This window comes from Triplophysa dalaica, chromosome 17 (assembly GCF_015846415.1).
Source record: "Triplophysa dalaica isolate WHDGS20190420 chromosome 17, ASM1584641v1, whole genome shotgun sequence".
Classification (NCBI taxonomy): domain Eukaryota; kingdom Metazoa; phylum Chordata; class Actinopteri; order Cypriniformes; family Nemacheilidae; genus Triplophysa; species Triplophysa dalaica.
Window position 1 is genome coordinate 510,492 of NC_079558.1, and position 22,635 is coordinate 533,126.

Sequence of the window (22,635 nt, forward strand, 5' to 3'; positions counted from 1 at the left end):
CAGATTTCTTCAGGCAGAATGTACGGTCTGGCAGTATCACCAACAAAACAAACACAAAACATAGTTTCTTCTTCTCGTTCGCTGTTATTCACATCCAGATATACAAACAATATTATGTGTGCTCAGCGGTTTAACACCTGCAGGTTTTATGAATTGCACCGGTGAAATATTTACGCAGTGAGACTTATGAAAAAAACCACGACTGTTATGACAATATAGTTATATTGGACACAAAATAGCAATATATTGGGAAAATAGCTTTCAGTGGATATTAATTCAGCACTTGAACAACAATTTCATCTTTATAAGCTGTTTGGTCTTCATCCGATATCTACAGATCAGTCTTTCTTTCTTGCACCCACATATAAAAATACAAACTTCACTAGTGAGACAAACACATCGTAGATGATCTAAAACCTCATATGTCCAAAAAACCCCACTGAAAAGCATAAAGGGTGCTAATAATAATGATTTAAGGCCAAAAAGAAATATCATGACATATGGAGATACAAGGTTTCAGAATGTCTGCAGCGACATGCTTCACATTACTGTAAAGGCTACCAGGAAAATGTCCAAATCTTTGGCTATTTTGTGTGGATAGTAAGTACGTAAACTGATAGAAAAAAAGATTAAATGAAACTAAAGGGGATTGGCTTTGGTTATATGGTTATATTTGAACACCAATTGACTTGAATTGAAAGCCGATTTGGAGTGGATACAAAACACACACTCATTGAATTAAAAGCACTTGCAGCATTTCAATATTTGATGATATTTATACAGTTACTCTCAATGGATAAACTTCAGAACAGCCAACACAAGTATTGTTTGTGCACAAGTCTGTGTTTTTGAAAACATCTCCCAGGGAATCTTTTTCTACCACACGCTGACTTGTTTTTTGTTCACTAAAATCTCTCCGGTGTGAAGCCTGATTGTTATTTCCGGCCTTCAGAGACTGACAGCAGCAGAAAATAACATTCCAGCAGGCTGTAAAGGAGCAATATCACAGGTCGGATCTATTGAACCAATCGTGTTCCTTCATTAACTTTCTAAATTGTATACACCTGTGGGTGCAAGATTTATTTCGGCCCATTTTTTGCAAGAGAAAACACGCCATTTATAGAAGCGTACATCTTCTACATTGAATATATAGGAGTAACATATACCAACATAAAAAAAGTAAAGTCCAAGCTAGACAGAAAGCTAAAAGTGAAGGTGAAAAAGGGCACACATATCCACGTGTCAGGAATTCAGGACTTTATTGAGCAATAAAAAATATACACCAGTTAAAATATTTTCCTTTTCCACTAGTTTTTTTTATTCTTTTTTGCTTGATTTTCTTCTCAAAATCATTCTCGTCTTGTTGGAATTCATAGCTCCGAACATCCAAAAGAAAGGAGATAAAAGGCAGGTCTATCTGTTTGTCTTTACAGCATTCACGTATTGGAGAGTGTCTCGTGTTAATGATGAAACCATGAAATGGGGTGGTAGAAGAGAGCAGGGCTTTTGCTGTTACAGGTTTTTCTGACACTGCGCAATATTTATGTCTGCTTCTCTGACTCTGCCTTTTCAGTCGATGACGACTCCGTTTCAACTTCGTCTCCATAAAGTTCAGCTAGTTTTTGGAATTCTGGACCCCATTCATCCAGATGGTTGTAGTCCTGTTCAGAATGCGCACCTGACCCGAGCGAGCTGATGGTGCCTGCGGGTGACCCCTGACCCTCGTAGGCGTAGGTCTGTAAGGAATCATAGGGTGGTATACTAGTGTCCTGATCCGCCTCGGCCACTCTCTGTTTGATAAACTCCCCAACGTCCATTTCGGCATCTATATCCAGGGACGTGGGGCTAAGACGGTCGTCTTCAAGGCGACGGAGCTGTCTCCTTGACGATCCCGGCCGAACGTAATCGGGTCTGACGTCCCTACGGAACTTGAGTTCCTCAGCCGCGGCCGGGTTCCGCAGAGCGATGATGTCAAAGGCTTCCGTGTCTTCCTCGCCGCCGCCTTCGTCATCGTACGTCACCACGTTCTCCCGGATGTCCTCTTCTGAGATGATCAGCGGCTCCTTTTTGCTTCTCCGTAACGTGATGAAGAGGATTACGATGGCTATGAGAAACAAAAAACAAAAGATATCATTAAGACAAGTCAAGCACATGCAGACAGGCAAATCATAAGAAACTGGTTAAAATATAGCCAAAAACATTCTTGAGTAGAGTCATGAAAGATTTAAATCATACTATTTCCATCCATCCATCCATTTTCTACCGCTTATCCGAACTACCTCGGGTCACGGGGAGCCTGCGCCTATCTCAGGAGTCATCGGGCATCAAGGCAGGATACACCCTGGATGGAGTGCCAACCCATCGCAGGGCACACACACTCACTCATTTACTCACGCACTCACACCCTACGGACAATTTTTTTCATACTATTTCAAATATGTTAATTTTAGGTGAATTACAGATTCCCCAAAACAATATTTGAATAACAAAGAAAATGACAAAGTATTTTATAGCCCCAAACAAAATATCTATAAACCTTATATATCTATAGTCTATTCATTTTCATATAATCTTCTTTTTGTAATAAAAATACAGTAGTCAAAACACAAAAATAATAATATATTGTTAGAACAAACAAAAGAACTCCAAATTATACCAAGTCAATATGAAAGTAAGATAATTTGATCATCTGGAGGGAAATTTAACTAAGTGGTGGAAAGACACAAGATGCATAAAATATTCAGGTCAAGTGTTCACTGCAAATCTAAAAGAGGAAAAAAATAAAGAGATAACCCAAAATAAATGATCAGTATTGTTAAAAAGAAATAATTTCTCCAGGGAGCATCAGGTGCTGAGATGTGCACAGCATTAACGGGCCTGTGAGAAAAACAGATGTGACGCATCCTTAATGCATGAACGACCAAACACATCATAGGCCAGAGATCAATGTGTATGAATGATGATTCTTTGATATTCCATTAGAATGTAAAGAGCCAGAGTAAATGAGCAGCTAAAGTCAATATCACACATTAGTCTGATGCTAACAGTGCATTAGCGCAATGAAACCTCATCTAAACTAAAGGTGTTTTTTCAAGAACTTTCACATTTTCTCATAATGAAAAAAAACAAGAATTAAGTAAGAAAAGGGTATGTGTGTATGTGTACATTATACAGCTGCGAAAAATTAAGAGACCAATCTGAATCTTCATTAAATCATCATTTCTAGATGTATTGCGATCATTCCAATTCCGTGTCTGTTGAATATGAACAAAATCAAACCTCAGGAATGACATTAAGTCATCCAAGAGCAACGTAAAAGACTGACAGCATGACAAGACACTTGAAAACCTTGATATAAATCCAGGTTATCCAGGTTTTTTCAAAAAAAATGTTTTAACTTTTCCTACACTGTAAAATCTAATTAGTTGATCTTACTTAAAAAAAGCATGCAAACCGATTGCCTTAAACAAACTAAGTAGAGTGAAATGGTATTGTTGAGTTTAAGTAACCAAAAAAAAAATAGTTCAGATGTACTCTTGACTTAGTGTGGAGTACTCAGAATTGACTATTATTACCAACTTAAGAATTTCCATTGGATTTATTGCACTGTAAACCCGGACAAGTTTGCAATACTAAATTTTGATTACTGTATTGCTAAATGTATTACTGTATTACTGTATCTGTATTACTACAGTTTAAATATTTAATTTATCCATCATTGGAGTTTTGAGTTCACTAAATTAAATTCTAAAAATTTACAAATCAAACACTGACTTGTGCAACACAAAATGAGCAAGATGAGACTGATCTCAGAACTGTATGCACAGAGTATACTTTTGAGTAAAAAACACACGACTTTCGCAGACCCTAATGACATGCACCTATCTTCTAAAAAGTGGTAGACACAAAACGGAAAAATAAGTCAAACTCTTCTATATATCTAAGAGAAGTGAACATTAAACACTATCAAGTCTTTAACTTTACTAAAAACATATAAAATAATCATATTTTTAAAAATGTACTCTCCTAATGCAGTCTGGCGCAAAGCATGCTGGGAATATTTTCTGCGTACAGGCAGGATCTGCTCTCCACTGCCTCTCGTTGGTGTAAAGTAATTGCTTCGCTGGCCACTACTTGTTTGATTTAAGTAAAATATACTAAAGGCGAAAAGTAAGTTGTTTTATTTCCCCTGCAAGTAATCGTAACTTAATAAAAACCAGTAAAATGTATACATTTTGACGACTGAGTAAAATTAACAAATAATTTGTAAGTAAGGACAACAATTAGATTTTACAGTGTAAATACATGTATAAATATGACTTTTGTTTTGCTTAAAAGTGAACATGAAGATGTTTTCTTTGCAGTATTTCATCTTCTCTGATATTTTGACCTGTTTCCTCAGCCTTCATTTTCTGCAAATAGATGCAAATAAAAAAATATTTTTATTTGAAATATGGGAGAAATATTGTTAGTAGTTCAGATAATGAAACAAAAAAGTTGCAGCTGTACATTTGTTACAGAAGGTTTTGGTGTTGGCGCCTCCTCTGTTTGTATCTACTGCTCTTCACCATCCCGATGAATATCATCATAAAGTACCCGCAAACATAATGTAGTAGCGCACTAACATCTGGTATTTCAAGCCTGTTGTTTCTCACTTTCCAACAATGGTAACCAGAAAGAAACTGCAAGCTGTTGTACGACAGGGCCCAACGCACATCAACAATTCGCAAGGATTGCGAACATTCTGGTCAATGATTGCAACCAAGCAACTAGATTTCACTTCCCTCTGTGTAATCAGCACTCTTAAAGCCGGTAAATCTCCAAAGCAGATTTTCTGCACAGGGAAGAGGTAGATTTCATCAACAAATAGATTTCAGCAGGAGCAAACAGAGGCGTGTGAGCGGGGATGTAAAGCATGGTGCTGCACGTGTAGAGCGGGTTCAGAACTATATTTAGTTCCAGGAGGCGTGAACGGTGAAATCTCATACTTTTCACAGGTAAAAGGTAAGAGCGAATGCTGGATAGAGACGAGACACGGACGGCTGTCGAAATAGAGAATAGAGATCACTCTCCTGAGCTGGCACCTTCTAGTCTATTAGCGACTTGTTCTGACTCTCCCTTGTTTGTTCACAGATTTGTCACAATTATCCACATTGGTCATTCAAATCTGTCACTTCTCTGTCGCCATGTTTATAAAATGACTATAAATATGTGTGTTTGCGTCTTTTATGCATGATTCAGCATGGAGAAACATGGCACTTGTCTGGATACGAATCACATGAATTCACACATACAAAATAAAGAGTACAGTATAGAGAAGACAGATGAAGAGAGAGAGAAAAGAGAAGAGAGAAGTTAAGAGAAAAGACTAACAGAGGACAAGTAATGAGAATAGATGAAGTGAGATGAGAAAGAAGTAAAGATGAGAAAAGATGAGAAATAAAGAGCGCAGATATAAAGAAAGGAAAACAAAGAGAGAAGAAGAGGAGAGAAAAGAAAAGAAGATGTGAACTGAGAGGTAAAATGAAGCGACAAAAAAAGATGAGAAAAGAGAACCTGAGTTATTATAGTTTTTAGTTGTATTTAGTTTTACTATTATTACAACTTATAGTTTTACAACTATTTAAGTTGTATTTAGTTTTACTATTATTCAAAGCTAGCTTTTATTATTTGGTTTTTATGTTCATTTTAGCTAAAGTTTTTGCTATTTGGTATGCTTTTGTCATTTTGTAGTTTTTGATTATTATTATACTTTTAGTGCTTTAAACTTAGTTCAGTTTCTTTTTGAGGCAACATAAACATTTTTCCTTATAGTCAAGTTTTCCCTAATCATTTTTAGGTCGTTATTCTATCTGATTTCAATAAACAGAAAAGTTTTCAAATTTTCAATTTTACTCAACTAAAATAACATTGAAGAGACCTAAAGAGAACAGGTACGAGCGAAGAGGTGAAGTGAAAGGAAGAGAGAAGAGAAAAAAGAGAGAAAACAGAAATGCTGACAGAAGTGAAGAGAGATGAGATGAGTCATTGGTTGAGGATAAAAACAGGTGTTTTGTGTTAAATCCAAATCTTTCGTTCTGCTGTGAATATTTAAACAGCTGATCTTATGTAAAATGTTCATAAGCTTTTGATGTGCCATAATTCCTATGATGTCATGAGACCAATAAAATCCTGCAATTCATCCTTTGCTCTTGATCCGCAGGTATAAAAGGTTAAAAACTGACATTCTGAAGTTAAACAGGCACAGATCAGGTGGCATTATGACAATAAAGGGCAGAATCCTGCTGTGAATACTAAACGTCTCTAGCGGTCAAAGAAAACCTTTAACAGAAATAATTTTAGATTTAAAGATTTAACAAGTTTTCTTTAAAGTCACCATGCAATCAAAATGTAATATTTTTTTGGAATATTATGTTCATGCGACCCTCCTAATCTTTAACCAAAAATGTACCCCTCCCCTAATTCATGTCACGAGTTATGGTAAGAAGGCGGGGCTATTGGGACTCATTTCCCTCGCCTTCGCAATCCTCTTGTCCAATCATTTGCCGAAAAACAAAATCAAGTCCCGCCCACATTTTTTTCTCATTTTAGAAGCCGTTTTATCTGAATATACATCACGATAGGGACAAAATGCAACGTCCCTTCCTTGACCACTTTGAAGAGTCTTGTAATCCTTTCTTAGTACAGTAGAACGGGTCATAACGTCTCGTATTATTATTGAATAAATGAATCCATCAAGGTTTCTTATCATTGAAATTAAATAAAACATTGACTTTAAAATGATTGGAAATCTAAACTAAATGAATAGAATAAACTAATAACTATAATTAAAAAAATTAACTGAAATAAGTTTAATCAGCAGTGAAATTCTATAAAAAAATTATGAATTAATCTTATATTGCAACTTAAAAAATAAACAAATAATTTATAAAATGAGAAAAGTGTTAAACAAAATTTCTAAAACTTTAACTAAAATGAACAAATAAACTATGAATCTAAAAATAAAAGCTACTTTGAAATATTCATAACACTAAAATCAAAGCTACAAAAACTATGGTATCCATTTAAATGTTTGTATTTATGAGCATAACATTAGCAATCAAATCCACAATGATGACCTCTGCCCTATTATTTATTCTCATAGAAAAATACAATTTCTAAACTAATCTGTTTTGTAAATGTTTTACAATCTACTGTATTTCCAACAACAGTACCAAAATCTCAAGGATAATATTTCTGATGTCCTATATTCTAGCTGAGCAAATACTGAAATCAACTGACCGAGTAGAATGAGAACACAGAGCAGTATGGCTATCAAAGCGCCCGTGCTGAGGCCTGCGGATAAGAGGAACGCCTCGCCCTGGCAGATCTTCAGTCTGGTTCCTCTCTGGCAGGAGCAGACCGTGAGCGTGAGAGTGCCCGTGCTGCTCAAGACGGGTTCTCCATCATCCCACACCACCACTGGAACCTCATACAGCTCCTGGGTCAGCCGGTGGAACCGCCGCCGTCTGGCGATGATGCTGGCAGTGCTGTCTGAAGAGAGAGAGAGAGACAGCAGATTAAACGATGAGAAGTAGACTTGAGACAGGCGTGACAGATACGATCCATCTGACTTTTTACTGTCCTCCAGATTCTGAGCTGAATTCACAACTTGTCCAGACAAATTTAATGGGATAGATCACCCACATTTATAAAAAACATTTTTCACCCTCAAACAAGCATAGGATTTTTGATTCTGTGAAAGAAAAGTTGTTTTGTGTGCATACAATGGAGGTCAATGGAGGAGAATGTTGTTTGGTTACCACCTTTCTTCAAAATATCTTCTTTTTGGTTTCACAAAATAGAGAAAGTCATTCAGGTTTGACATTTGGGGAAAATTATCCCTCATTGCAATTCCTTCAAGGATTCATTTCGTTGAAAGCATCTAAATCAGATTATATGGTGAGAACGACATTTTGGTGAAGAAAAATACTAAAAAGGACCGAATACTCCTGTGCCACATGAACATCCACGATTTCACATTGTGTACACAAGTGGACATACTAAACTAGCGACGCTTTCAAGGAGACGATTTTCAAAAAGTCCACAGGGCCAAAAGTGTTCACAGTTTAACCAACACACAAAGGCGAATAGAGAACAATGCGAAGTGTAATTGAAACCGAGCGAATAAAGAAGTAGAAGGGGGAAATTTCGACTTGAAAAGCAGAGGTAATGAGAGGGAGATAACAGACTAAGATAAAGCCTGAGACAAAGAGAGAGAGAGTGCAGATGAGAGATCATTATATTAAATTAGTCTGCTTTGAACGGGCCACTCGGCTGTCTGCCTGTGTGTGCTGTATCAGAGCGTTTAAGAGCTCTATTCCCACAGATGAGCTTTTAATGGGAGAATTATAAGAGAGCGACGTACATTCTCAGAGTTCTGCTCAATACTAGCAGCCTGAAGCACAGCGAGCAAAGCTTTTAACCTGGGGATCAACCTTATGAGACTCCATCTTGCTATTGCTTTCTGAACTTACTTCGTAACGTCCTTCAGCTACAGTATCTCGATTTCTAAGCACTGTTTCTCCCATCCTGAGGGACGACCGAGAAGAAAAGAATGGACATGGGATGAGATACGAGGAGAAAGAGAGACGAATGTATATACAGCCAAATTAAAAGAGCATTCCTAATTTTCATTTATTCAGCATTTGTAGATGTATTGTGGCCATTTCAGTCCAATGTCTGTTGAATTTGAACAAAATCAAACCTCAGGAGTGACAAAGTCATCCAACAGCAATGTGAAAGACAAAAATCCAGGTTATCACATAAAAAATTATATTTTTGAACTTTGCCTGAATACGTGAACAAATATGACTGTTGTATTGCTTAAAATTGCTTGAAAAGTTTTCTTCATAGTATTTGAGGTCTGAAAAAATACAGAGCATCTTTTCTATTATATTGAACTGTTTCTCCATATATTGTATATATATATATACAAGGGCATCGATTTACCGCCTCCGTAACTCATGTCGCTTTATTATTGGCTTTATCTTCTCTCGCTAACGTAAGCAGGGTATATAAAGGAATCATGGAGGTTAATTTAATACTTTTAAAGACCTCATTGCCACTTCAAGATTTAATCGGTTACACTGGCGACACTTTAACTTGCATTTACTATCTACTGATTGTAAGATTGCACAACTATACAGACCTATAGTTTGATAACTTCTTATTAATGTAACATAATTCAGAAGGGTGGGAACGAAGCACAAAATAATGAATTGAGTGACTTACCAATTTTAAATTAAAAAAAAATATTGTTCTATACGATTTATATCCCACAGTGTCACCATGTGTTGGTGTGCATTCAGGTTTAGGGATATAAGAACAAGGCCACACTCACAAATGCAGACACACGATATCCTACACATGATATCACATAACACATGCATTACGCGAACACACGCTGTTCATCATGTGTCGTACATGCACGCATGCATATGGAATGTGCACATTTAAGCGTGCCGCGCGCATATGGTTACGACAGAAGCCCTACAGTATGAAGGCGTCTCGCTGTTAGCAAAAAAGCATTTCTCCAGGCAGACATAAAATACCTGCATGGGAACCAAAGCTCTCACTCCTGGCACCCTACTGCGCCCCATAAATAATCACAGAGACTAACAACAGAGAGGAATATGCATTGCTGAAAGTGTAATACATTACAGTCAAAAAAAGAGACAGAAGGATCTAAAGGGAAATATCTACTCCAGTATGAATCTGTCACCAGTAAGAAATCATGAGCCCTGTCCTAAATACAGCACTAAACCCCTGCAGCCTATTTTCACTCGGCCTATTTTCACGTATTATCATAAAAATATGAGCAAGAAGTTGCATATTAAATGACAATGTGAATGAATAGATGTCCTAAATTTTATATTATTTAAATAGCTTACTTTACTTGAAAGGTATTCAAAATGGAAGTCAACATAAAAAGGTTTCAAAAATCGGTCCTTAAGATTAAATGCGAAAAATTTGGATTTGTTCTCATATCTGTTGATTAAAGTGTAATCAAATTCTTTACACCTCCATCTTTGTACATGTGCTTCATTGCGACGCTGTTTCATTCGAGACGTGCGAAAATAAGCTGATCAACCTTGATATTATTTCCACAAACAACTGATCTGGAAGTGGTCTGATGTAAAGTCATACAGTATACTCAAGCATAAAACAAAGCCTAAACATCTCTGCACAAACCAGCCGTAAAAAGACCATTGTGAGTAAACCCTATTGGAATTCTGTCATTTCTAACTTTAAACGGAGCTGTTTTTGTGCTGTGAGTTGATGAACGCTAATGAAACACTAATGAAAAATACTTCAAACACAAATGTTTGGCAGGGGCTGATTGTGTAAAATGTTTTCCAGCTCAAAATGTAGACTCTCGTTTCATTTTCTGTGATCATTTATCCTTGTCAACCGCAGCCCGCATGTCTGTTATATAACAGAGCTGCTGAGCTTGTTTGTGTACTTGTGGCAAAGTAGTTAGCACTGTTCTTTTTTTGTGATATTAGGCATTGCTCAAACTTGAGTTTACTTCGGGTAAACTTGTGTACAATTTATCAAATCATGCAGCTTGTTGAAATACTGACTTGAAGCTCGACTCAAGAACACTTTTCAACTATCTGTCCTTTATCCTTAACCTCACTATTGTTAGGGCAGTCAAACACATGCGTGTATGAAAGGTACTATGATTTATTATATAGAAGTAAAATGATTCCGAACTAAAAACACTCAGATAGTTGAACAAAATTATTCACTACACACCCTGGAAACCACCTAGCAATTACAAATAGTATGGTAACATGCTAACAACCACAAAGAAAACCTTAGCAACAGCACACCAATCTCAGAAACCACATGATGACATGCTTAGAACAACTTACAAAACCTTAAGATGTGCATAGCAACACCTTGGAAACCACCTGGCAAACTATCCAGTAACTAGCAGTAAAACTTTAGCAACCCAACAACCCCATATAATGGTGCTGGGTTTTTTAACATCAAAGAATAAACCAGATAACCATTAGATAACATGTCAGCCCCAAAAAGCTTCCAATAAAATATATACATAACTCCCCCCAATACTCCACCTGTCTCTGTTCTCCTTTTTTCATGAATCATGAGTTTAATATAACTTTTTATGAGTTTTCAAAGTGCTGTCCCCATCAGAGAGAGGGATGGAACTGTAGGGAAATTACCTGTTTCCACACGCGCTGATGTTCTGGGTAATGGAGTGAAGCCTTCTATTAATGAGCTGGTGGATTCAGCTCTGGATCAACATCACGGTTACTGGTTTCACTCGCGATGATTTAAGGTCAATGTGAGACACCAAACCCGTTTTTTGTGAAAAGATGTATGTCTGAGTGCAACAGAATGTTCTATGAATGAAAATAAACTTGACTTTAATCGTTCGAAAGGTCCGTGTGAATGGGAATTGACTGAAGGTCAAGTTCACCATTCAGAGCATCTTCACTTATCCTAATATCTTTTTTAAATCTGGATATTGTTATGAAATGTATGTTATGTTACCACAAAAGCCATTCATTTTCACTACAGAGACTGTTGATCTCTATATATTTTCCATGAAATTTTTAAGAGAAGATTTCAAATCCTCATAATATTTGGGTATAATAATATATCAAAGCCCTAAAAGGAAAGTTTAAAAAGATGTTTCCTTCATGGAAGAATAAGGCGCTATGAGGATATCTTACACATCAAAACAGTGAAAAAAGCACAAGGCCAGTCATCTTAAAGGAATAAAAAGCATCCGTCAATGGAAAAACACAAACGTACTGTCACAAAACAACTCTTTAACTGTGACAATAGCAAGATTTCAGAGTGATGTGACAGTAATTCAAATTCACAAATATCAACCGTCTGACAGCAACAGCCTTCAACTGTGAGTCTGCTGCTAGTTCCATTTCAAAATGCAATGGCTGTTTTTATACATCCAATCAAATCAAAGATAAAAGTCGAAAGTCACACCCACTACTTTTCTCATTCGAAATTCAGTTTCACTCTGAAATGCTTCAAAACACCGATAGCAAATTCCGTTTCACGGGGACTTTAAGTTTAGCTTGAACATCTTTAAACGTCTTACCATCTAATGCATACAGCACGCAAAACTGAAAATACTTGCCATGTTTACAAGATACAGGGACGAGAAAGTAAACATTTTTAATATAAAACTCACCAAAGTCACAATGTCTCTGTTTTTAAAACAATCTTAATATTTCATTGTGTTTAACTTTTGTTTAACTTAAACCTAGCCATAAAATGAACACCTGACATACTAAACAAAAAAGAGCATAAAATAGCATTTTCATCAAAAGTTGAGGTTTCCCTGCAATCTGATAAATATTCAAAGGTCTGAAAAACGCATTACAAGCCATCAGGCAATGCGTCTCTCATCAAAGAGTGCCGGCAGGACATAAATTCTACATTTAAACGCAACAAAATGCTGAGAGCGGACTTTGCTGTCACCAGTGAGAAATAATCCTCGAATAGCATGACCTGGAGAAAACCGAAAATAAATGGGTAAATACATAAAAAAAGCCCTGCGGGGACTAATAGGCAAAGTCAACAGCTGAATTAAACTTTAACATTGACAACTGCAGGAACTGTTCTCAACCCATCACTGAGAAGTACATTTCGTCATTAAACATCAAGATTAAAGTTCTCTTTTGTTATTTATTAAGTAACAAGAGAAAACTGATTGTAACTGTGACGTTTCTGGCACAAAAATCAACGTCTGGTGTAAGAAAGGAATGCTCTGCAGTAAAACAAATAAATGATGAGTTTTTTTGCAAAACATAACTCAGTTTTTTTCATTTTTATTTTTTTATAAATTATTCAAAACAACCCAACTAAAGTTTAATTAATATTAACTAGAATGCACAATAAAAACATGATTTTTTGAAAGGGGTTAAAAACCAAGTTATCTAAGTTATATTTTGCAAATTAACTCTTCCAATAATTTATATAATAATTGAAACAATAATTAATAAATGCATATTCCTTTTTTAATATGTATATAATTTATTTGAGGAGAAAACTATAAGCCACTTGTAGGTTGATTTGCATGAAAAACTGTAAATATTGTGACTTTTTACTATAATTTTTCCCTTGTGCATGATTTTCTTATTTATGTATTAGGTTTCTTATAGTTTTGTAAATTAATGCATACATTTAAAAAGTGATAATATTAAATTGAATTAAATTTGAATAAAATAATAATAAAGTAGCACTTTATTTACATACTATTATAATAGTAGTATATTTACATTTACATTAATCATTTAGCAGACACTTTTATATAGTATATAGTAATAAAATAGAATTATACATAGACATATGGTAAGACATAGTGTATTGTTTATAAAAAAAAGTATATAGGAAGTGATTTAATACAAGGTATACTGAATTAAATTGTAAAATAATAAATATAACAAATAGTTCAATACATTAGGCATCTCTGCACATACAAATGAATTTATATAAAAGTACAGAAGACATGTTTGCCAAGATGTACTATCTAAACAAGTAGAATCATGAAAGATTAGTTCCTTAATATGTTAGTCAGACAGACCCTTTACTGTCTGAACAGACAAATCTTGGACAGATTTAGCTATAATGGCAGCAGATTTCATGTCAATATTTAAAACTGGCTTGTGAGACGAACAGTCTTTGTCCAGCGAGAGCAACAGGTCAGACTGCCTTGTCCAGTACCAGATAATGAGAGCTGCTGCTACACAAGCATAATTACAGGTATTGTGAACAAAACAGACAGAATGACTGCTACTCCAAACACAGATGAGTCCAGCCCAAGTTCAAGCTCTGTTCTGTCCTACTCGTATTGCAAAATGTAAATTGTAGAATGTTGTACCTGTACATTTCCCATCCCAATTGCAAATGGTTAGCTAGAAGGAGTTCGTCCCTCGTGAGCACTACAGCAGATCTTAAATAAAACTCTCTATGAACAGGCAAGCGGTGTGGGCAGGACTGAAGATCCTGCTGTTTGCCTGAGGGTAACTGAGAGCCAAGGCAAACAATATGTGTGTGGGTGAAAGAGAGACAGAGAGAGATATGCCCTGAGCACTTTTCCTAAAGCACCACTCACAATGTAAAATCCCATCTATATTTCCATGCTACAAAATAACACACTCTTTAAACTCATTATCCTGTACACTAATAGACAGCGTCAATGTACATCCGTGTAGATAAAGCAACATGTTTGTGCATCATTTTAATTTAACGTAACGTAATGGAGAGTTTGATCAAATAGTCAGCCTCATCTTTTCCAGCATCACAATAATCATTATAATCACCGGAAAATGATTCATTTCTCCCGTTCCTGGTTATTTTCCAGGCTGTCTGGTTCCCTGTCCAGACTCCCACTCGAAGACTGTCTCTCAATATTTGAATCCTTCTCAGACACAGACTGCATATTAAAACAAGCCAGTGCTAGAGAAGAACACCACATCTTTATAAAGACCTCAAGATACAGACAAAGCTGATGGAAATAGGACAGCAGTCTTTCAGAAACAGATGGCGAGGGGAGATGAAGAGAATAACAACATACAATAGGTAGAATGGAGTCTGGTGCACTTGAGAAAGAGCGAGAAATAACCGTGGAAGACATCACAGAGAGACGAGTGCACAATTATGTTGTGATTTCAGGTAGATTCCCACCTACGAAAATAGATCAAGGGAAAATTCTGTCATTATTTACTCACCCGCACGTCATTCCAAAACTAGGGTGCGTTTTATTTCTGTTTTGATTTCTCTGCTGACCACAAATGAAACATTTCTGAGGGATTTTCTTGTAGCTGTCTTTGAGACTGTGACATGCACCATGTCCGCAAGATTTACCAAAACACCAGCGAGAAGACACAAAAATAATCCATACAAAACAAGTATTTTTGTGTTGTTTGCCAGCACAAACTTAAAAGATGTTCATCGTAATAGAAAGATACATGAAAGAATTTATTCAAGATACATTTAACTGATACGTAAATTGATCCATGATATAATTTTTTATTCAGAAAAAACTATTATTTATGTATAATATACAATATACAAATCAAATTATCATATTTTCATTCCATTCCATTCCATTTTCTACCGCTTATCCGAACTACCTCGGGTCACGGGGAGCCTGCGCCTATCTCAGGAGTCATCGGGCATCAAGGCAGGATACACCCTGGATGGAGTGCCAACCCATCGCAGGGCATCATATTTTCATATTTATTTGTTTTATAATCTAAAATAAAAATGTAATAAAATGTATAAAAATAGAATTATATAATAAATAAAAAATAATAATAAACATAAGATGCCAATGAGCTAAGAAAAATAAACAAAATTCAATAATCTTAATCTAATTTTATGTTTCTCACCTGATAGCAGATATTTCGTTTCGTGCAAAAAGTCTATAAATAATTGCCATCTCGAGTAAATTTATCTTGAATTAAGAATTTTCATATATTTTTAATGGAAAACAAGACAAAATCTTTTTTTTTCAGTTTACAACATGCATGTCTGAAGTCTTTGTGTAACTAGGTTTGAGTTGTGATATAATTCTCATTTTTGGGTCACTGTTGCTTTAAGGCGTCTGTGATTATGTGTGGGTGGAACTTATTAGCAAAGTGATGAATGTGAGATTGGACGTTTGCATGTCTTTGCCGTGTTTATTTGACCGGCGCCTGACGCCTTCGGCATCATCGGATGCTCATGAATGAATATTGCTTCTGTAATTACCCTCGGCTCCACTACAGAACCTAATCGACTGGAGAACATAATCAAACTGAAAATCTGAGCGAGGGCCTCGGTTCGCACCCTGGGACTCTATATCTCACATTGTTATTCACACGGAGACATTGCATTTATAACGTAATACGTGAAGAGACAATCATTTAATTCATTTAGTGTTTGCTTCAGTGTTCCGAAGACATTTGCAACTACAAAAACACGGAGAGAATCAATGACATTTATTTACCTACACATCTCAACAAGATGTTTAGGTATAATAAAAAGTGCATAAGATGTTATCTTGTAATATAAACTATATCTTGTTTTTCTTACCGTGCTGGCAAATCATTTGGTGAGGTTTAAAAGGTAAGAAAAACAAACTGAAAGCAAGTCCTATCACACAACACAATTTCTCTTCTTAGTAAATCTTTTTAAATATTTAGAGAAAGTCTTTAGCAGGTTATCTAGATTATTAGATGCGTTTACTTAATACAAAAACATGAATTTGGCTGTCACAGAAAATTTGTTTACGTTTCATCACAAAGCTGCCATTGAGATACCGAGAGCTAAAGTACCTGCATAAAGGGCCATTTGCTCTTTCCAGAGCTCTTGTAAAGACGGGAAAGTGGTTTTATTGCTAAATTTGAAGCACTTTAGGACTTCATAGACAAGTGGACTTCACAAGCCCTGTCTCTACAGACAGGATGAGAACGCAAGCCGACATCGACCACCAATGGCAAGAGCAGATAATTCTTACAATGGTAAACAGTGGCATGTCCCAGTGGAGAGAGATTAGAGACCGAGGAACTGTGAGGGAGCGAGAGAGACTTATGGCAAATACTTCTTTAGAGGTAACTCCATACTGCAGTGTGCTCGATCCGAAACAAGTGGAACTCGATCATCGATCCACCTCGACTTCTCTAGTTTGCCCTCCGTGATCTTGATGCACGAAACCTCTGAAAGCAAAGCGTGTTGTGTGACTTCACACTATCATTCACTTTGAAAACGACAACCTTTTCCTTACAGAAAGTCATATGACATTCCCATAGGTCAGTTCAGACTGTTAATGCTGCTACATCTATTATTATGCTTCATAATATTCACTTACACATGTTTATTAATAGTGGAAATTAAAGGGATATTTCACAACCATATCAAAATTGACCCATGTTTTACTCACCCTCAAGTTCCTAATGGAATATGGTTTCCTTCTGGAAGAATAATCCAGTTAGACTAGTAATACCACATATCATTTTGCTTCCAAGCGGTAGAATGGGAGTGAACGGGTGTTGATTTTTTTAAGCTCCAAAAAGATCAAAGAACTGTTCGACGCGGCTCTGTGGTCCTAACAAAGGTCTTCTGAAGCAAATCGATGTGTTTGTTTAAGAGAAATATCCATATTGACAATGCTATAATGTTGCTTCCTTCATCTCTCGAATGTGCGTGAACCAATTGTTCCTCCGGCAAACGACGGTAACGAATTTACCTGCCAGAATAGACGCTATCCTATTGGCTAAAAATAAAAAATGCAACGTTCCTCACCGGAAATAACGACATGCCTGCGTCATCTACCTGAATAACAAGCCTCTGGTTCACGCATTCGAGAGATTAGGGAAGCTAGACATCAACGTTAATAGCGTTGTAAAAATTGATTTTTCTTTTAAACAGATGCAAATATCCCTTTAAGAGACCATTCCAAATGTTCATTTAATCAGCATTTCTAGATGTATTGTGTCCATTCCAGTTTAGTGTCTGTTGAATTTCAACAAAATCAAACCTCAGGAGTGACAAAGTCATTTAACAGCAATGAGAAAGACTGACAGAATGACAACACGCATGAGAACTGCGATAAAATCCAGGATCCAGATCCAGAACTTTCGTAAATGCATAGAAGGATTACTGCCGCGTTGCCCTCAGAAATATTTTTGATCATTTTACTATGTTGTGCACAATTTTCAAGAATCAATCTTATCTAAATGCTTCTCTCTACTACAAAAAAACATTAAAATCGTAGCCTTAGCACTTTATGAAACCTGGAAGCTTGTTACAGCGTCTGTTGTATTGTTATTGTCCTTATAGAAACAATGAAGCTACATCGTGAGTCATAAAAGAGTCTGCTAAATGGCTAAATGTAATAAAAGACACATTTCTTAATTCAGTGTATTGCTTTCTTGAGCTTCAATGGTTGTTTTCACCTGAACATTAATATTGTTTCACCTAAACGTTGTCTTCTCATGCCCCAAGCAAAAGCCTTTCAAATCAACCTTGAACCCTTTCTCATCCCTGCCATAACCATCTCAAAGGGGTCTTTTCTTTTCCTCGAGTTGAGAAATCCTACTGGTAATAGGGTCCAGATGTAGACCCCAATACATCACACCCGGGATGAGAGAGGTCTCCATGGTAACCTCCAGCCCACGGGCGTCTGTGCCTGTATTGCATTAAGATCGTAGTTCATGGGTTTAGGGAGCCCGTACGACACCGTCAGGGACTGAACTACTGTGTGAGGTTAGACCCATAATCCCTCAAATGGAATACTGGCTCTCTCTGACAGCAAGGTACGGTGATGGAGATAATAAATCGTGCCGAATTGAACTGTATTTTGGAAGTGCTTTAAAGTAGGTGTCTGGAACAGAACAAAAACTTCACCAATTGCTTTAAAGAACCTGAGGCGCCGAAGTCACAAAAAAGCGATAACAGCGGAAGAAAGAAGATTAAAGGAGTACTGACATACAATCTGTCCAAATAACATGCATGGATGCATATCTACAAACGTTGCTTCACAAGTACGAGGCATACCTTCATTGTCTTTAATTGTGAAGTTGGGGTTGGCAGGAATTCCTCCAGGAAAAGAGAAAGAAAATCCTTTTCCATTTGCAAAATCATCTTTATCAACCGCAGTGATCGTCTGAATGACCTGCCAACAACAAACAAAACTTCAGTTGGCAAACTGGTCTGTTCTGGTTTTGTGAACCAGCATGATCCTCAGTTAAAGACATGCAAAACATATCTTCAATGAAGACTTTGCTGAAGAACAAAGTTTTGCCTTAATAATGTAGGGTCTCAGACCATGCTGAATACCCAAATTAAAACCACAACAAATGAAGACCCACCATCGGACTTGGGACATGTCGGTCTTCCTTGCAAATGGACTCCACCCATGTGACCCTCAAAACAGATTTTGGCCAAATTGTTTTACATTATTTTTTGTTCATTCATTTATTGTCCGCCCTTTTCATGAACTCATCTAATGTCTCTGCTCGCAACTCAGTTGTTCTTGAAAGCTGTGTGTTGTCTGCGTCATGCCAGCGTTTTTTTTCCCCTGAGTTGTCCTAGCAACCCAATGGGCATTTTGATTCCATTGTAAGTTGTTCAATCCCTGTGATTCCGAGTGAACACTTTGAAGAGGTTCATACTGATCGAATTGATAATTCAACGATTGCTTGTTAGAAACATATAAGGCTGAAAACTTCACGTTGGCAATTGTTAATGGTTGTAATCGGCTGATTATTAAAAATGTTCTTAAACGTATTTTGATGTCGTTACATTAATACCTTTTTGTATTTGAATATTTTATAAAAACACAATTTATTATTAGGAAAAATAATGTGCACAAATCTAAAATACGGTACTAAATGGTCTGTTTTAGCAACTGAAGTAAATATGAAATAAAAATGGACCCTATTGACCAGAGTAGTAGGACATAAAATATTTAAAAAGAGTAGTTTCAGCCAAAAACTGTTTTCTAAAGAATTGATTGAGAACCAAAATCAGTATTTGTTTTGAAATTTAGGACTGAACATGTTCCATTTCTGAACAAAACCTACAAAGTACCAGGTATCAGTTAAATCACATGAACATGTCGGCCATTTAATGTAGTGTGGATAATTTAGTAGAACTGATTGTTGGTTTCAACATAGAAAATATTAAAATGGTCTTGACCTCATCTGTCTTCCAAATCCCTCTTTCTGCTGGTGAAAAACAGCATTTCGAGATGAAATGGAGGAAAGCGAGGACAGGAAAATAGCAGAGCGGTTTAGTGATTCAGAACTGTCACGCTTAGTTGATCAGATTCTTATTCTCATAGAAAGATGATTAGCATTCCTTTAACCTCCCTCCATTTCTCTCTCTTTCTCTTTTCCATACCGGCGCATAGCAGTGGATCAAGGTTTGAGACAAAAAGAGTCAGGCTGTTTTGGTACTCGCCTGTCCTGCTCTGGTGCTCTCGCAGATGATGATCTCCTCATCGCTGTTGATCTTCGGAGGATTGTCGTTCACATCCAGAACCTGCACTGTGACGGGCACGTGACTCTGAAGGCTGGGATGATCTGGAAGGAGAAGTGTTAAAAAGCTTTTACCAAAAAATACGTGAGAACATCATGCATGTAGTTTACAGATGCTAGAAAACCATCAAGCATTTAAAAGTTTTGAACAAAACTTTCAGTTCTGCACACAGAGACTGTGTGGGGGTCCGCATATTTGCAACTACAACCAATTAATGTCAAATGAAGAAACACAGGTTATGCAAATTCCCATCTGTCTGTCTCAAAAGAGCACGTCTTTCAACTGTTATTTCTATGCAGAAGTACATTTGCATGCGCCCATTGGTCCCCCGGTAGGATCCGGCTAATTTTGTTTACAAATTGGCTAAATGATCTAGTAGGAATTCTCAGAATGAGTTGGACTCGCACTGAATAAATTCATGTGAAAATAAACAACGACAAATTAACAAGACATTACAATTTATAATAAATGATAAACAGTGTCGCAACAAGAATGTGCAGTGATATGTTATTGAGCAATTAAAAAAACAAATCGAAGTCTTTTGAATGTGCTTTGCATCTTTTAAAATCACTTAGTCTTTTAGTTTCCACGGCATCACTTGCATCCTTCTCGTCAGTTTTGCCTTCAGTCACGACGCAACAAAACATACTTCTCAAACTGAACTCATCTATGGTTGCCAAAGATTGTTAAAACTTGGCATAACACTAACTTCAGTTTAATAATGCACAATACTCAAGAAGCGTAACCAGTAAAATGTAATAATACAATGGTCCTGATGCGATTCAAAGCACAAAAAGTGTGTATAATTGCTGCGATGTACTCAGGTCAAGTGATGTATTCTCCCCAGTCACCTCCTCTAACAAGTTTTCACACCCTCCGCAAGAACAAAAGTGAACATTTCCTTCGACAAAGACTTCCAAGACAAATTGTCACCATGGCAACAAACATTTCTCCCCTCCATTTTATCTCCGATTGCATAAAAACATTTAAAACACAAATATCAAAACAACATTCTCACTGAAATCCATAATGTCTACTCACTATCGCCATCTCTGTCTGAAACATAAAATTGCAGGTCACTTTGTTATCTTTACTGTTTGGCTCACATTTTCGGCTCAATTGTATTCAACAGGTACAATATAAATCATTATTATAAACTTACCTTTGCGAATTAGGTAAAAAGATTGAAAAAGGTATGACTTTATGCACTAGCTGTTTTTCTTTCCCCAAAATATTTGAAATTGCAGCTTTAACATTTTTTTTTCGTAAGTGGATTTGCAAAGTTTTATTGCTATTATAGATTTGTGAATTGTACTTTCGCGGTTGCTTTTGTCTTAGTTAAAGTTATTTTAGGGTAAATTGTTGACATACTATACATAGTAATATATTGAATTAACTTAAATGCCATTGCTCTGATAACTTTGTAAGAATCTGTTGGTCTGCACTAGAATTGATTTTAATTGATTAAATGAACTCGACGTTCAGCATTTTGTTTTTCATTAGTACAGAATACTCATTAGCTATTAAAATGAATAAATATAAATAAGTATCAATGCTCAAGCAAAATGAATTCTGGTACCCACCCTCCTCCGTTGCCATGACGGTGATGTTGTGCCACGGCGTCTCCTCCCGGTCCAGCAGTTGAGTAGTTCTTATGACACCGCTGATGGATTCGATATCAAAATACACCTCTTTGTCTTCTCTCCGCTCGATGAAATATCTAAATATAGAGGAGAAAGTATGAATACTGCATGAACCTTTCCATCTTTCAACCCTCTACATCATCGCTGTGGCATTAAGAGCAAAGACAGCTTGGATTTGTCTTATTATCTGAGAGCTCATATTGCTTTACATGGCTGGATGGTGAAACCTTGCCAACTCTAAGTGTGGCACGATGTAGGGTCAGGTCTGCTGCAGTACGTGATCAATAGGCCTTCTCAATGACAGAAATACAGGGAGGAATATATCAACCAAACAAAAAATGAATAGAGTAGAAATGTTAGGATGGAGTGTAGTACGAGGTCTATCAATTTAAATGAAGAATGAACTTTTTTCCCCGCAGTTTGTAATTAAATGTGAACATCATTATGTTAGTCTGACAGAATGCATATTGTATTTAATAATGGTCTTGTCTTGTAGCTGTTTAAGTTCATATCGTTCCCGTTTTCCCAAATGATCGATCACCCCCGGTAGACATAATATTGGAAATTGTAAAAGAGATTCATGAGCAGCAAGTGCTGTAGGTATATACATAGATACGTATTAGTATTTTAGCTGAAATGACATGAAAACAGAAGCAATAGATTATGACAGACTGGCAAAATTTACCAAAAAGGGAAAAGGAAACTGCAACGTATGAGAGAAAAAGATTATTTGGTCACATTGAATAAACTCTTATTTATTCTTGAAAGAATAGGAACTGTCTGTGAAAAAAGGTCTTTGGGATGTTAGAGTGTTGTGGATGGTTGCAATCTTTGATATATATATATATATATATATTTATATATATATATACACATTTCTTTATTTCTCACACTGTAAGTAACAACAGCAAAATGCTGACCATTA

General features: G+C 36.4%; 1 protein-coding gene across 1 annotated transcript in view; it reads right to left on the bottom strand.

Annotated features, from left to right (window-relative positions):
- Nucleotides 1–1,242: 1,242 nt before the first annotated feature.
- Nucleotides 1,243–22,635, bottom strand: part of LOC130438835 (cadherin-18) — an 84,055-nt gene continuing 62,662 nt past the window's right edge. Inside the window, exons 8-12 of the mRNA XM_056771031.1 lie at nt 21,651–21,787; nt 19,990–20,111; nt 18,583–18,700; nt 7,282–7,533; nt 1,243–2,104 (exon numbers count right to left, since the gene is read on the bottom strand). Of these exons, the coding sequence (XP_056627009.1) occupies nt 1,542–2,104; nt 7,282–7,533; nt 18,583–18,700; nt 19,990–20,111; nt 21,651–21,787 (1,192 nt within the window). The 3' untranslated portion in view covers nt 1,243–1,541. The remainder of the gene's footprint in view (nt 2,105–7,281; nt 7,534–18,582; nt 18,701–19,989; nt 20,112–21,650; nt 21,788–22,635) is intronic.